We start from the raw sequence: 17,755 nt of genomic DNA on the forward strand, positions 1-17,755 counted from the left end.
TATAAGCCAACATGCGGTATGTTGGCCGCTCCCCGGAACATTGCCAGTGCTTCCGGACACTGACATGGGAGGAGGTCGGCCAGCCATTTGCATTTGGCCAACAGCTCCGGGATGCCTGCCGGTGATGGCAGAGGGCAGACGACTGCAACGCGGAGGGGATCATCGATCTGGTGACACTGGAACAGTTCATTGTGCAACTTCTGAAAGGAATGGCGGAGTGGGTCCAGTGTCATCACCCGGCGTTGCTGGATCAAGCCATCAAGCTGGCGAAGGACCATCTGGAGGCAGTTCCGACGGCAGGCGGATGAGTCACCTCTTCCCTTTTTCTCTCTCCTCTCCCCTTCCCCCAACAAGGAGGTGGAGGCCCATCTTCCCCTTATGTCGGATCCCCCCCCCCAAAGTGAGTGATGCCTATCACGCCGGTGCAGAGGGGAAGCCTGGACTAGTGTGCTGGCACTGCGGGGAGCCCAGACATCTCCAGAGTCAGTGTTCCACAATGGAGGTGGGAGCTGTGGTCCGGATCCCCGACACGCCAGACACCATCGGGCTGGAGCACATCGTATACCGGCAAGTGTTCAAGGGGATACAGTACATATCACACGTAGGTGGATTCCGACAGTAATCAGACCTCAATCAAACAAAGGCTGATGCAAGGTGAGGCATTGGGCAAGTGGTGAAGTTTCTGTGTGCACAGGCTGGGCTCACGCTAGCCGCTCGCACGTCCGCAAATTGCGAAGTCTTATTTCAATTTGCGAAAAGAAAATCATCTGTATTCACATTTTATGCAAAAGTCATTTAAAGTTTAAGCAAAAGCCATCAAACAATTGCAATTTTTCAAGATAAACAGTACCTTTCGTGTCCATCTTCGATGTTTTCATTTATAACCAAGGCCCCGAGTTTTGAAGCTTCTTATTGGTTGACCGCAAATTACGTCTTCCAATAGCATCGGACCTTACATATAAAATGATCAATTTCCGAGTTGCACTGATAATGTCAGCAATTCTCACTCATTAGTGAACAAGATTATAGCGAGGTTTGTTTAAAATAAATTATCCAACTTTACGTATGACAAAAACTTATCTAAAAAGTGAGATAACATATTAGAATATTCTGTTAGCTTTCTCAGTTAGGGATAAAAACACGATATAACCATTCTAAAGACGTATTTTCTACATAATATCAACCCTGACAGAACTTTGGAAGAACTCACAGATGAACCAGGATACATCAACCAAGTGTACCTTGTTTTCAGAGCGTTTTGACGTACATGGTTCAAAGTTTTGACTGCAAGTGTTTCATTTGAGAAATTAATGGTGAATATCATTATATTTGGGTTATGAGATTAATTTATAAGAAACAACCATTGATTTTAACTCCCTAAGCTCCCTTCATCCTACCCATAAAGACACCCCCCTACCCCTAAACACACACACGGATCCCAATTATATACACACACACATACCCACACAATCCCAGTCACACATCTCAATCATGAACACACACACAATCCCAATTATACACACACACACACAATCCCAACCACACACATACACACATCTCAATAATGAAAACACACACACGAGGCAATACCTGTGGTTGAGATGTTAAAATAGAATTTTGAAAAAAAAAATTAAAATTTATATATTAGCAAGGCCAGCCACTGATGTTGGCCAGGCCAACTTGGCCAGTTCAAATTTATACATGACCTTGGGTTACCATGGACCTCTAAATGGCCTCTAACTCCCAAACCATGGCAGATGAAGCTTAAGTTTGTATGAGCAGTTAATATGAAATGTGATAAATCCCTGATAGAGTTGGAAGCCACTCACCATGCAGTTATGTTACACAGCCAGACAGCATACTACAGAGGGTGACTAAGGGCTAAAAGGTGTATAGATAGCAAAGAAAGCAAAGCACATCACACCAGATGTTAGATATAATTATAATGAAAAATATGGACTCCGTAAACCAGATTAAGCGGGTTAAATTAAACACACAATTTCATTACATATATAGTTGATGAAATGATCAAAATAAGAGGATTCAAGAATAAATAAGAATGCTATGAACATAAATCAAGAACATGGAAAGACAAAGGCAGGAAACAAGCTTACAAAAACCATTGAAACACCAACAAACTACAATAGCAATTCATTTTTCAATATTACGTCAGTGCAAGAAACATTTAGAAGTATAACATATCTTGCTAAAAAAAAATTACTTTGCTAAAAAGAAAAAATTCTTCTTTTAGCATTTCTTGCTAAGCGAAATTGCAAATTGCTAAAGAAAAATTTGGAGTCTTTAGCACTTTTTGCTAAAACAATTTGGGTCCTAGAGTGAGTACAGATAGTGATATTCACAACTACTCATTAGTGTCCGTCCACATTCTATTTAGGGGAGAAAAGCACAGAAGAAAGGTGAGCAAAGGGAGCCCCCCTTAGGGCTCGAAAAAAAAATTTAAATTACAAGTTAAAATGGTTGTCTCTCATGCAATCTCATACAAACATTTATAATATTAATAGTTGTATGATTTGCATATTCACATCAAATGTTTAATCAGACCCTCCAGGATTTCGCGATGTTGCGATTTGCAAATTCAACCAATTCCTGTGAATTCAGGGCGGTGTTGCAATTATATCCAATCACCGCAACTTTCCCACAAATTTGACCAATCGTTGGCGTCGTCTTGAGGTGACGTCGACAAACTACCTTTCGCCTTACTTCCGTGTACATGTTCAAGAGAAGCAGCATGTGCGAGTCAGTGTTTATATAGGCTTAAATTATGTTACTGAAAGTGCGTTATGTTTACAGTGAAGGACTGCGTGCACTTTACATTATTTTTTTTTTACTTAATACAAGAAATTAATGGATGCCAACATTTTTGCCAAAATGGTATTTTATTTTCCATTGTTTAGGCAGCTTCAGCATCATACTATGTTCAAATTGTTTTTTTCCCCCCCTCGATGAAGCCTGAGCCATTTATTTTATTAGTTTATAATTATTGTTTAATTTAGTCTTCAGGAGAGACTGCCTGCACACAGTACTAGTATTAATAGTTTTTTTTTTCTTACATGAAAGCTGAGGCATTTATATTTTAAGGTAACTTCATGTTGTGCTGTGAGGTTCTATGCACTTTAACTTTTGAACCAACAGGTGCATTTGGATAAGTAAAGCCTATTTTTCTACATTTTTGTAGTCCTGGTTATCTTTTATATTGGTAAAGTTGTTTATAGGACCATTTCTCAGTGTCTTTGCTTTTAAATCAATAGTTTTTCAGTAATAGCTTAATATTTAACATACTCAATTTTAATCACAAAAAGAGAAAATCGCAACAATTTCTCGCAACTTTCACTTCCTCCCGCAATGTAATTGCAACAAAAACCTAAAAAACACCGCAACTTTCATTGCAATTTTTTTGGAACCCCCCCACAAAACCCCTATGGAGGAAAAAAAAAAAAATCAAGGACCGTGACGTCGCCCGGTATGACGCAGCCGGGGCCCCACCCTGGAGCCAGGCCCGGGGTTGGGGCTCGTATGCGAGCGCTTGGTGGCTGGGCCTTTGCCCATGGGGCCCGGCCGGGCTCAGCCCGAAGAGGTGATGTGGGCCCGACCTCCTGTGGGTTCACCACCCACAGAGGAAGCAGTAGGGGATTGGTGCAGTGTGAATTGGGTGGCAGTCGAAGGCAGGGGCCTCGACGACCTGATCCCCGGACACAGCGGCTGGCTGTTGGGACATGGAATGTCACTTCGCTGGGGGGGAAAGAGCCTGAGCTTGTGAGGGAGGTTGAGAGGTACCGGCTAGAGATAGTCAGGCTCATCTCCACGCACAGCTTGGGCTCTGGAACCCAGCTCCTCGAGAGGGGCTGGACTCTCCACTTCTCTGGAGCTGCCCGTGGTGAGCGGCGGCAGGTTGGTGTGGGCTTACTTATAGCTCCCCAGCTCAGCCACCATGTGTTGGAGTTTACCCCAGTGAACGAGAGGGTCGCCTCTCTGCGCCTTCGGATTGGGGAGAGGGCTCTTGCCGTTTGTGCCTACGGGCCAAATAGCAGTATAGAGTATCCGGCCTTCTTGGAGTCCCTGGGAGAGGTACTGAGGGGTGCTCAGACTGGGGACTCCATTGTGCTACTGGGGGACTTCAATGCTCACGTGGGCGACGACAGTGACACCTGGAGGGGCGTGGTTGGGAGGAACGGCCTCCCCGATCTGAACCTGGTTGGTGTTTTGTTATTGGACTTCTGTGCTAGTCGCGGTTTGTCCATAACAAACACCATGTTCGAGCATAGGGGTGTCCATAAGTGCACGTGGCACCAGGACACCTTAGGTCGGAGGTCGATAATCGACTTTGTAGTCATTTCATCTGATCTCCGGCCCTATGTCTTGGACACTCGGGTGAAGAGAGGGGCTGAGCTGTCAACTGATCACCACCTGGTGGTGAGTTGGATCTGCTGGCAGAGGAGGAAGCTGGACAGACCTGGCAGGCCCAAACGTATGGTGAGGGTCTGCTGGGAACATCTGGCCGAGCACTCTGTTGGGGAGGTCTTTAACTCCCACCTCCGGGAGAGCTTTTCCCAGCTTCCGAGGGAGGCAGGGGATATTGAGTCTGAGTGGACCATGTTCTCTACCTCCATTGTGGACGCAGCTGTTCGGAGCTGTGGCTGCAAGGTCTCCGGTGCCTGTCGTGGTGGCAATCTCCGAACCCAGTGGTGGACACCGGAAGTAAGGGATGCCATCAAGCTGAAGGAGTCCTATTGGGCCATGTTGACCTCCGGGACTCCTGACGCAGCTGACGGGTATCGGCAGGCCAGGTGTGCTGCAGCTCGGGCAGTTGCGGAGGCAAAAACTCGGAACTGGGAGGAGTTCGAGGAGGCCATGGAGAAGGACTATCGGTCGGCCTCGAAGAAATTCTGGCAAACCGTCCGGCGCCTCAGGAGGGGGAAGCAGTACTCTGCCAACACTGTTTACAGTGCAGGTGGGGAGCTGTTGACCTCGACTGAGGACATTGTCAGGCGGTGGAAGGAATACTTTGAGAATCTCCTCAATCCCACCGTCATGTCTTCCACTGAGGAGACTGAGGCTGATGACTCAGAGGTGGACTCATCCATTACCCAAGCCAAAGTCACTGAGGTGGTTTGCAAGCTCCTCGGTGGCAAGGCACTCAGGGTGGATCTCATCCACCCCCGGTATCTCAAGTCTCTGGATGTTGTGGGGCTGTCTTGGTTGACACGCCTCTGCAACATCGTGTGGCGGTCGGGGACAGTGCCTCTGGAGTGGCAGACTGGGGTGGTGGTCCCTCTTTTTAAGAAAGGGGACCGGAGAATGTGCTCCAATTATAGGGGAATCACACTTCTCAGCCTCCCAGGGAAGGTTTACTCCAGGGTACTGGAGAGGAGAATTCGACCAATAGTCGAACCTCGGATCCAGGAGGAACAATGCGGTTTTCATCCTGGTCGTGGAACACTGGACCAGCTCTATACCCTTCACAGGGTGCTCGAGGGTTCATGGGAGTTTGCCCAACCAGTCCACATGTGCTTTGTGGATCTGGAGAAGGCATTCGACCGTGTCCCCCATGGTATTCTGTGGGGGGTGCTTCGGGAGTATGGGGTTGGGGGCTCTTTGCTAAGGGCTGTCCAGTCCATGTACAAACGGAGCAGGAGTCTGGTTCGCATTGCCGGCAGTAAGTCAGACCTGTTCCCAGTGCATGTTGGACTCAGACAGGGCTGCCCTTTGTCACCGGTTCTGTTCATAATTTTTATGGACAGAATTTCTAGGCGCAGCCGGGGCCGGAAGGAATCCTGTTTGGGAACCACAGGATTTCATCTCTGCTTTTTGCGGATGATGATGTCCTGTTGGCTTCTTCAAACCAGGACCTTCAGCATGCACTGGGGCAGTTTGCAGTCAAGTGTGAAGCGGCTGGGATGAGAATCAGCACCTCCAAGTCCGAGGCCAGGGTTCTCGACCGGAAAAGGGTGGCTTGCCCTCTCCAGGTTGGTGGAGAAGTCCTGCCTCAAGTGGAGGAGTTTAAGTATCTCGGGATCTTGTTCACGAGTGAGGGAAGGATGGAGCGCGAGATCGACAGGCGGATCGGTGCAGCCTCCGCAGTGATGCGGTCGCTTTACTGGTCCGTCGTGGTGAAGAAGGAGCTGAGCCAAAAGGCGAAGCTCTCAATTTACTGGTCGATCTACGTTCCGACTCTCACCTATGGTCATGAGCTTTGGGTAATGACTGAAAGAACAAGATCGCGGATACAAGCGGCCAAAATGAGTTTCCTTCGCAGGGTGGCTGGGCGCTCCCTTAGAGATAGGGTGAGAAGCACAGTCACTCGGGAGGAGCTCGGAGTAGAGCCGCTGCTCCTCCACATCAAGAGGAATCAGCTGAGGTGGCTCGGGCATCTTTTTCGGATGCCTCCTGGACGCCTCCCTGGGGAGGTGTTCCAGGCATGTCCCCCCGGGAGGAGGCCCCAGGGAAGACCCAGGACACGCTGGAGGGACTATGTCTCTCGGCTGGCCTGGGAACGCCTCGATGTTCTTCCCGAGGAGCTGGCCGAGGTGTCTGGGGAAAGGGAAGTTTGGGCTTCCATGCTTAGACTGCTGCCTCCGCGACCCGGTCCCGGATAAGTGGAAGACGACAAGACGAGACCCCCCCGCAACATCAGACACTTTAGCCCACAACAATCACAAAAAAGGCCCACGAAATCCTGGGGGGACTGTTTAATACATTTCATCAATTCATCTGAAATAATCTTTCAAGTACAAGGCTTGATATTTCAGAACATCTCGCAACTACTAATTTAAATGTTGAAACAACCATTTTTAACATGCTTTTGCTGTGATACCTTTTTTACAATATATACACTGGAATAGCTGTGTTGATTTGGTCGAACAACGTGCTACATGCGTGAAACATATCACACATGTATAACACCGTGAAACAACGGGCTAGTCAGGACCGCTCATCGGTGAGCGGCGTATAAATTGAATGAGGTTTGTGGCAAAGACGAGATGAAAAGATTTGTCTCCTGCAGAGACTGTACCGCGATAACCCAATAATACACTGAGAGTAGAGCCAATGATTTTCTGTTTCAAAATCTGGCTATTTCCGTTTCAGACAATGAAAAATTCCTTTTCAATTCCGTTTCACAATTTCAGTTCAAAATTGTTCTGTTTGGCTCCAATTTAGTAATTCTGGCTGGCATAATTTTACTTGGGTTTCAAAGTATTGCATCTCTAGACACAAATGGTCCTTTGCATGATGAAGTCATTCATGAAAAAAAATATATAAAACAATTACACTGACAGTAAACTGATAAATTGCATTAATAAAAAAAATTAAAGTGGGATCACAGATTGAGACAAAATATTTTACTTGACATACTGATAACATAAATCAAGAAACAAGGATCACCGTTAACTAAAAACCCATCTCATATATATGCAATATAATAGCATATATAATATCTCAATATAATATTGAGAGTACTGATAAATTAATAGGGATAAATTCATATTCAGTAATACTTACTGAGCCTGTAAGGACAATACTCATAACTGCCTGTTTAAAAATACTCTATACCCATCTTTTTTAGTACACCACAAACTCATGAAACAATGTTTCCTAACAGAACACACTCTCAAACAGACTAGAATAGTTTAACTTTGATAGTAATGACAGTCCTGAATATTCCTTGCAGATCAATCACATAGCTGCCAACATTCTGAAATTGTAAATAGTAATACAAGGTTGGGTACCGAGTCTTGGTGGGGGGCCACCCCCCCGCCGCCAAAGCTTTCTAGCAAAACTACCCTGAAAAATCACACCAAAACAAAATAGTTTGACAAAATTTATTCTACAAACTAAACTATCATCTTACATTAATTTGCAAAGTTCTTTTCAACAATGGAAACAAATTTACCTGGAACTAGAATACATATATCATCAAAACAATTTGGCACAGATCAAACATAAAAGGAACCTCTTGTAATCAACACCAAACATAAAAATGTCTCAAAACATGCTTGGCACAAAGTGAAACAGCTCAAAAAAGTGTCAATTTCAACTTGCTTCTTCACATGACTACAAATCAAACAGAACAGAATCAACAACACACCCCAGGAATCAAATCGTGCCCGCCAATCACAACGCAAGGTTTTTGTTTGGATTCTTTGGGCGGGCTTTTGCAGGAGTGATGACAAGGCTGCGCGACGCTGGAGAAAGCGCTATTGAACAGCGCTCGTTTGACTCCGCTTTGGAATCAGTTTTAGAAGAATTAGGAGATTTCGTTGAAACATGAGCAGGAAGAGGCTCTCCGCTCATTCCATGATCACTGAATCTTCACCAAAACACTCGACGCTCCAATGGTGTCCCTCTCCACATGCTGTTTGTTTACCCCATAGACATATAAACATAGACGCCGCATTGAGCTGGTGGCCCCGTTGCTGGGATACGTCAGAGTGTCCGCCACATTTGATGTGGCAAATCTTCCCCGTAAACCAATGCAAGTAAATGGACTGAACTTCATAAAGCCCCTTTCTACAATAATATTTAACTCAATGCCTTTTATTCACCCATTAAGACACACACGTATATATTTGGGAAACAAACAGGCATCAAAACAACACATATAACTTTTAATGTGATGGTTATAAATAGTGTACGAAATACCCTGTACACTGCAAACTAGCGACAGATACGCGATAGATAGCTCAGGTAAGCTAATCAGTCAGCATACCGTAGCAAGCTACCAAAACCTGAGGCCACAATAACCAACCTACAAGACTGAATATGATAAATGATGGAAATAGTGGAAAAACTGGAAATAGTGAATGAAAATAAAAATGTACTGTTTTATTTATTGAGTCACCACACAGACCTGCTCTCACTGAATAAAGTGAGCTGAATGACCGCCAAACTGAGTTCGGCCAGGTTCTAACGTCACACCAAAACAAATCACTGATTCCTTCACATTCAGAAAGGTTAAAAACATTCATCATGCGTTCAAAAACGTTCATCATAGTGTGGCACTGTATTATCTAATTCTCACTGCTTATAACTATACACCTCCCCGGTGGAGATCAGCTGGGAAACTGAAGACTGAAGGATCAGTATTTTTCCAGTCTCACCTGTGAAAAGTAATCCCATGTGATCTAGGGCTGGGCGATTTTACGATTACGATGTTATTCATGATATAAAATCTCTACGATTAGAAATTAGACACGTACGATATGCCTACGATAAGCCTACGCTTTCAATAAAATTACTTCATCCGAAGTTTTGACAGACACGCGAATAGCCAATCATAATTAAACAGTACCGCACGTAACCAATCAGTTGGAAGAGAGCCACGTCAAGTTAGGTTGCGTGCACACACAAACACACACGTGTAGCAGCAACGCACAGCATGGCTGTGGTGAAGTTTGCAGGAGCGCGTGAAACAAAGTGATTATAAAAATGAGCGAGAAGCCGACTGACCGGAGTTCTGAACAGGAAAGTCAGAGCACTGCCCTGAAGGACATCGTTGAAAAGAAGGGCCAGAGATCTTTGGTTGTGTGGAGGTATTTTGGATATTTTAAATCGGACATACAACAAAGTGTTACACAAAACCTTAAACACTGACGTACAGGATTGCACTTTTTTTCTCCTTGCAGCATAAGGTTTACATGTCAATATGTCTTTTATGTTTATTTGAAAGCTGCTAGAATTTGCACAAATGATTAACAATGGTATATAGTTTTTATTTTTCAGTTTCAGTTTATTCATTTGAACAAAAAGAACAAAAGAATGTGCATCCAGGGGCGTCGTGGCTCGGGTGGATAAGGCGCCGTGCCATGGGTCCGGGGACCCAGGTTCGATTCCGGCCTGAGGTCGTTTCTCGGTCCCTTCCCCGTCTCTCTCTCCTGCTCGTTTCCTGTCTCTACACTGTCCTATCCAATAAAGGTGCAAAAAGCCCAAAAAAAAATCTAAAAAAAAAAAAGTGCATCCAGTTTGTTTTGGTTCTGTGAAACTTGAAGGCTTGTTAAGCTATTTTTGTTAATTAGGAAGGAACTACTAATTTGTAATGTTCATATTTTGAGCAGAAAATTAAAGAAAATACAAAAATGGTGATTTGATTTATATCGTGATATATATATCGTTATCGAAATTTTTGAAAAAATATATCGTGATATAATTTCTCATATCGCCCAGCCCTAATGTGATCTCGTTTGGACGGTAAACCTGTTGGTACAGTTAAACGCAGCACATGAATGAGGCATCTTTACAGAGTGCTTCGAGGTCAGCGCAAACCCAGCAGCGGCCATATTGGAAGTCAAAGGTCACCTGGGTCAGGTTGTGTCAGTGCATTGTTGTTGTTCAGCGAAGCAAAAAGGGGTGACAATGCCGAATACGTGTGTCATTGTTGGCTGTAGTAGCCGGGGGGAAAAGGGTGGCAAAAGCTTCTACAGACTCCCTAAAGTCGTGACTAACCAGGGAATTGCAGCACAAGAGAAAAGCGAACAGAGGAGACGACAGTGGCTGGCTGCCATCAACCGATCAAATTTAGGACAACTTGACTGTATCCGGATTTGTTCTGATCACTTTGTGACAGGTAGGTTAATATTGTCTTGAATTTCATAGTTACTAAAATAAATGTGATACAAACTATTATCTTTTCTATGTACTTTCAGCAATGATTAATGGATATGTGTCACATTAGGTAGCTTATGTCTACTGCAGTGCATTGTTGCATCAAATGGCATTAAAATCTATCGTATGCTTCCATACTCTTGTAGTTCTGGAAATCCTTTAGTTCACAAAATGGACTTGGGTGAAACACTAGATAGTTCACAAGATCGATGTATGTCACATGTGGCAACCAGCTGGGGTCAGCTTTCCATTCCTTCTCACTAACAGTGTATGGATCTACATTCCCAATGAAACGTAACTTCTCAGCATAACGCTCCCGTGCCTGCTTATCTAAACTATCACAATAGTGCTCCATCACTTCAGATGTCTAAATTCTTAAAAAATCCAAGCTTCTAAGCCCTCTAACGCGGAAACGAATCTGTGAATGTAAATAGCTGATGTGTACTCTATGAGCGCTCTGGAACGAGTGACTTCCAAGATGGCCTCGCAGACCGCAGTGTTACTATTTTTAGCATCATCTTGGAGCACTCTCTCGGTTACTGTCTAGACGCTATACCAGAGACGGTTGAAGAATCTCCACTTTGCCACATCCAATATGGCGGCGAGGATGACGTATGATTCTATGCAGAATGCGGCATCTATGTCTATGGTTTACCCTCCCCCACTGCTTTCTGTCGCTCTGACTACGTCACAGTCACTGTCGGGTTCAAATATGAATCCCACCGGTGATAGACTATGAAAATTGGCAAAATCGTATTTTATTGTAGTAAATTTGTATTTTCGTAATCAAAACGACAAATCGTAATAAATACAAATTTATTCGTAGTAGTTGGCAGCTATGCAATCATTGAGCACTCTGAGTACCTAGAAACGCTGCTCGATATCGCCATTATGATAGAGCATCATAAGTTGTTTAGTGTTGGTCTCCGTGAGACTGAATCTTCCGTCATTTAGAAGAGGTTTATACATGGAAAAGGAGCGCTCAACATCCACACTCGCCACTGGTAACCATATGGTGTCCTTGGCCACCAGATGCATTCGTTTCTTTTTAGCGGTCGCCATTCTGGTTGCGACGCGGGGAGTGAATCTGTAAACAAGCAGCTCGTTGGCTGGCTAAGTGTGCCACAAGCCAATCACAATCAACGACAAAGCTGCCTCGACTGGAAAGGCATGTCTCCTTGGCCGTTAGCGGCAGTTACACTCTGACACGCGAGCAATGCTTCACGATAAAAATTCCGTAATTTCTGTCCGTTTTCCGCGATCGCGGAAAATCATTGGCCCTATGAGAGCGAGACAGTGAGAGGACCACCCCCCTCCAAAAATCTTAACGGATTTACACGATTTGGAAAAATGACTTTCAGAACCGAAAAAAACGGAGCTTCCGGCACATGCCAGAAAACTTGCACCGATGGATTTAACAAAGGGATATTGGCAGACCCACTTGACTCCTCTATCCTGAGAGAAAACGGCCTTTTCTACACTGTCTGGATTACACCAATTTGTCACGTTTCCTTTTGGGTTATTTGGGGCACTCCCTACATTCCAGCAACTCATGGACAAGATCCTCTGCTCCCACGGTCCCTCTACTTCAGCTTCCCTCAGTGACCTCAATATTTATAGCAACGATTGGCTGTGGCACCTCAAAACACCTTAGGGCCGTCCGAGAGTTACTGAGGCGTGCAGATCTCACAGCTAACCCAAAAAAAAAAAAAAAGAAGTGTGTAATTGGGTGGGTGGAAGTACAGTATCTGGGTTTCCACTTGGGTCATGGGCAGAGTCGTCCCCAAATTGACAAGACTGCAGCCTGCCCGAAACCCAAAGACCAAAAAGGGGGTGAGACAGTTCCGGGGATGGCTGGCTACTATCGTCAGTTCATACCTAATTATTCGGATGTCACCAGCCCGCTGACTGACCTCACTAAAAATGGAGCACCAGATCCAGTCCAGTGGACAGAGCAGTCAACAGGTTTTCACTAAAGGTAAAAGCTGCACAGTGTGTATTTGGAAAGGGGGGGGGCATTTCTACACTCCCCTAACTTCTCTCTCCCCTTTATTTTACAGATGGATGCGTCGGACAGAGGGCTGGGGGCCGTTTTGTCCCAGAAGGTGGAGAGCGAGGAACATCCCGTGCTGTACATCAGCCGCAAAATCTCAATGCATGAAATTAAGTCCAGCACCATTGAAAAGTAGTGCTTGGCCATCAAGTGTGCGGTCCTCAGTCTCCGATACTACCTGCTGAGGCACCCTCTCACCCTCTGTTCGGACCACATACCCCTCCAGTGGCTCCACCATATGAAGGATGCCAATGCGCAGATCACCTGTCGGTATCTCGCCCTCCAGCCGTTTAAATTTGAGGTGGTCCACAGGCCGGGGGCGCAGATGGTGGTGCCGGAATTCCTGTCCCATGGGGGGGGGGGGGGGGGGGGGGGGGGGGGGGAGTACGCTGCAGTCTGGACGGTTCCAGTGAGTTGGGCGGGGATATGTGGCAGTGAGGGCATGGCCAAGTGTCAGTTTGTGAATGGAGGGCGGGGCCGATGAAGGTCAGTGGCAAAGTCATTACACCTATTGTCGATTAATGTTGTGTGTGTGTTGCAGTGACAGTGGAGGATAGAAAAGGAGGACGAGAGCAAAGAGAAGAGAGCTCCCTGGACCAGAACACAACTGTGTGCACACATGTCTGTGTCCTAAAATCGAGTGAGTGGGAAGCTGAAAAGCCAAAATAAACGTGTGTAAATATCATCTCCCACCTGCCGTGCTTCTGTACTCAATCCACATCATGGACTTGTTACAAGGCATTTGATGGCTTTACATGTCTTGGAGGAATCACGTGTTAGCCTTCACTCACATGGTTAGAGAGACTTGGCAAATAGGTGGATACTAGCAGGTGACCACACTGGAGAGAAAAATGGGTGGAAGAAAAAAAACAACTATAATCTAATGTGGTGAAGACATAAGGACATGTTTATTTAACGTTTATGGAAGGAGATCCAGCTATCAGTCATTAAATTTCCCCATGATGGGAAAGTCTTCAGGACAGAAGAGTTTGTGCTTTCTGGTTTCTCAGTCACACAACCACTTGCATTTTTTTTTTGTCTCAGAAGAAAACACACGAGTGGCTGGAGAGAATGGCAGACATTCTGTAACATTAAATGTAAACAGAAACAAATAAAACATGCAATGTGTCATTCATTAATAAATTAAAAATGATAATCGTAGACAAATCAGTGCAGTATGAGGTGAATACTTTGGGCTTTGGGCTGTGCTGTTATATGAAAATAAATCACCCGGCATAGATTTTTATCTAACAGCATGACCCATCATGTGATATTCCATACTTATTTGGTTCAGGTTAACATCATTGGTTTATAATGACTAATGTATTTTAAGGAAACAAATGGGCAGCACGGTGATGTAGTGGTTAGCACCGTCACCTCACAGCAAGAAGGTTCTGGGATCAAGCCCAGCGGCTGGCGGGGGACCTTTCTGTGTGGAGTTTGTATGTTCTCCCGTGTCTGCGTGGGTTTCCTCCAGGTGCTCCGGCTTCCCTCACGGTTCAAAGACATGCAGTTAGGTTAACATGGGATGGCCTTGGGCTGAAGTGCCCAAGAGTGGTGGCACGCATGTACGCAGTGGCTTTGCTCTCCTATGACGAACTAAATTTTGTTGTACATTTGTGCAGTGACAAAGGCATTCTATTCTAAATAAAATAAACAAACAAATAAAATGTTTAGTTTCTCTCATTCCTTGCTACCATATTTTACAAAGTTCATACTTTATCAATAAAAATATCAAGTTCAATTTGTTGATGATCAGAGACTGAAGCTACATCCCAAATGTACTGTATTGCACTTTTAGTGCACCAGATAGTGTGGAGGGTAGAATAAACAGTGAGTGTTACTGAGCACCAGAGTGGCCTGATGTCTTACAGAGGTAGTCTTTATTGTCAGGATCTTCCACTTTAACAGAGAGACCTTCAGGTGGATTATCGAGGTCATCTCCATGGTTGTAGATTTTCAGCTCCAGTGTCTCCTCTTTCTTCACATGGATTTCTGACGTCCCTCCATCTGTGGATATCTCGGTTTTCATGTCCTCACACAGCTAAAAATCAAACAACAAATCTGTTAGGGCGGGACGGTATTCATCCCACTCGGGAAGGTGCTGTTCTCATTTCTCACAGCGTAGCTCATATTCTCAGTAGAGGCCTAGTTAATCTGTGACAATCCAGAGCCAAGGCCAGGGAGTAGACGAACAGGCTAAACTGACTGTCTGCTAGCTGCACAGAGTCATCACTCAGGGTCCACTATATAGAGACTGTGTTTCCCAAGCTAAACGAAAAACTAGTAGTAATACTCAGAGGTTGTTCTAGTAATCTAGATAATATAAAATTGCATCATACTGACTGTACAGCCACTGCCAGCACCTTTGATCTAAAGGTAGGACTACCAAATATGAGATCTCTTGCGTTTAAAGCACTAATTGTTAATGAACTTATTACTGATCAGAAGTTTAATGTACTGTGTTTAAGAGAAACATGGATTAAACCATGCATTAAATGAAACTAGTCCTCCTGGTTACAGTTACTATATACACCACCCTCACCTAACTGGCAAAAGAGGCGGTGTCGCGGTTATTTATAATGATTATCTCGGCATAACACAACAATCTGGACAGTTAGTATGAAGAACTTCAAAACATATTGAATTCATGTTATGTATTACAGTTAAATTAATTTAATTACTGTTTAAAGATTGCATTTGGTACACATCTGCATCATACCGCAAATCGTCCGGTACAAATGTGTGTACCATCACACCCCTACAAGATGGTAAACTGGAGTACAGATTGGGCAGCACGGTGGTGTAAGTGGTGAGCACTGTCTCACAGCAAGAAGGTTCTGGGTTAGAGTCCAGCGGCGGCCTTTCTGTGCGGAGTTTGCATGTTCTCCCCGTGTCTGGTGGGTTTCCTCCGGGTGCTCCGGTTTCCCCCACAGTTCAAAGACATGCGGAGAGGTTAATATGGGACAGCCTTGGGCTGAGGTGCCCTTGAGCGAGGCACCCAACTCCCAACTGCTCCCCGGGGGCTGTTAGCATGGCTGCCCACTGCTCTGGGTATGTGCGTGTGCTCATTACTCACGTGTGTGCAGGTGTGTGTTCACTGCTTCAGATGGGTTAAATGCAGAGAGGAATTTTACAACTGTGTGATGAATAAAGTTGTGCTTTCTTTCTTCTTTTTCTTTTCACAGCAAGAGGCAGACATAAGAAGCTGTTATCACCAATCAGCCACACCTGGGGCCTCATTTATAAAACTTTGCACAGGATTTACACCAGAAGATGGCGTGCGCACGAAACTCAGAATGTGCGTGCGCACAGAAATATTCTGATTTATAAAACCGTGCGCACGCACGTTCCACGCCAATTTCCCTTTATAAATCACAATCCACTCTAAATTTGCGGCACCTGTGCGTACCTCAAGACACACCCACAATTGCCTATAAATATTCAGCGAAACGCCCTTAATGAATATTGATATCTGTGGACAACATGCCCAAAACAGAAGGAAAGACAAAGAAGCGCAACTTCACTGACTGTGAAGTTGAAGTGCTAGTAGATGAAGTGGAGCAGCGTCGAGCTGCTTTGTTTGGAGGCCATAGTACGGGAGTTACAAATGCGAAAAAAAAAAAAAAAACATGTGAATGGCAGCATGTGGCTGATGCAGTCAATTCCGTAGCTTCACAAGGCCGTACTATGTCAGAGGTTAAAAAAAAAAAAAAAATGGTCTGACAAAGGTGTACGCCAAGAAGAGGATCGCGGCACACCTCCAAAGCGTCCGTGCAATGGGCGGGGGGAAGGAGGAGCCGGAGCTCACCCCACTGGATCAAAAACTGGCTGGCATATGGGAAACCCTCCTGAGTGGAGTTGTGCGTGAGGAGGAGGGTGACACCAATGCTGGGCCACATGAACCAGCCGAGGACTCGGGTATGTAATTTTTTTTTTTGGTTGTGCATCAAGGAACCACCTCACATTGCACATGTGCCCCCCTTGATTAAAATGGGTGTGAAATTAATTGAAATGAGTCTTCATCCAGAAAAAGTATTTAACAAAAAAAATCCCTTGCATTTGCTGGGTGTGCCAGTGAGGCCAGCAGTGTGTCAGCTGCAGCAGCGGAGGTCCCAAGGACATCCACAGCCTCCGATACATGTGCATTCATGCCGCCACCAGCGCCTGTATCCTAACAGATTCAGTGCTGCAGGTGCAGCGGGAACATGTGGATGCCGTCCGCGAGGTCGTCCGGGAGTTAAAAGAAATAAAAAATGAGTTGTCTGCATTAAATGCCAGCATTAAAGAATTTCTTAAAAAAGTAATCATTTGTTTCCATACCTAATTATTTACAAGCGGCGCATCACCTCCTCGCGCTAGCGCATGGCTCCTGCGTTTGGGTGGAATGCCTGGGGATAGGGATCAGGGTTGAGGTCAAGGTTGACCTCTTCAGCTTGCAAAGGCACGTCTTGTAGCTGTGCCAAATTGTACAGCACAGCCCCTAACAATCCAACAGACCTTTTCGGGTCTGTAACATAGCGCTCCCCCCGTGGCATCCAGACAATGCTATCTGCCCTTCAGGAGCCCGATGGTGCGCTCCACAACAGCGCACGCCTGGCTGTGGCGCAGGTTGTAAGTGGTCTCCTCAGGCGTTTGGGGGCTCATAAATGGCGTGAGCAGCCACCGTTTCAGCGGATACCCACTGTCACATACAACATAACTGAATGAGTAAAGGGTTGAATATTTAGAAATGGTCTAAGAATGGTTACAAATACTTTCAGGATTTACGCATTAAAATCACCCGCACCCAGAAGCCAACCATCGCGCACAGCTCCAGCATCCAGTCTCTGCCCAACGTTGCTATGTCTCAATATAAATGAATCATGGGTTGAACCAGGCCACCGGGTGACAACATTTGTGAGGACCATGTCCGCGTCACATATAACTTGGACACTGAGGGAATGAAAATGCTTCCTGTTAACAAAGGCAAATTAATTTTCACTCGGTGCCCTTATAGCAATATGAGTGCAGTCAATAGCACCGATCACATTTGGGAAATCGGACTTTGCTGCAAATTGCGCTTTTTTATTTGCCTGTTCACCC

The 17,755-nt window shown here is 45.2% G+C and overlaps 1 protein-coding gene across 8 annotated transcripts in view; it reads right to left on the minus strand.

The window, feature by feature from the left end:
• Positions 1-17,755, minus strand: part of LOC132870983 (uncharacterized) — a 103,359-nt gene that overhangs the window by 48,471 nt on the left and 37,133 nt on the right. For 2 of the 8 annotated variants that reach the window (XM_060905048.1, XM_060905051.1), the window contains exons 1-2: positions 14,543-14,588; positions 13,364-13,509 (exon numbers count right to left, since the gene is read on the minus strand). The exons of 2 other annotated variants lie outside the window; for them this stretch is intronic. In XM_060905048.1, coding sequence (XP_060761031.1) covers positions 13,364-13,412 — 49 coding nt within the window. In that variant the 5' untranslated portion in view covers positions 13,413-13,509; positions 14,543-14,588. Of the gene's footprint in view, positions 1-13,363; positions 13,510-14,047; positions 14,314-14,542; positions 14,715-17,755 lie in introns of those variants that run through there. 4 more of the 8 variants (XM_060905047.1, XM_060905055.1, XM_060905052.1 and 1 more) reach the window with 4 other exon arrangements.

The sequence above is a fragment of the Neoarius graeffei genome, chromosome 22, assembly GCF_027579695.1.
Source record: "Neoarius graeffei isolate fNeoGra1 chromosome 22, fNeoGra1.pri, whole genome shotgun sequence".
Taxonomy (NCBI): domain Eukaryota; kingdom Metazoa; phylum Chordata; class Actinopteri; order Siluriformes; family Ariidae; genus Neoarius; species Neoarius graeffei.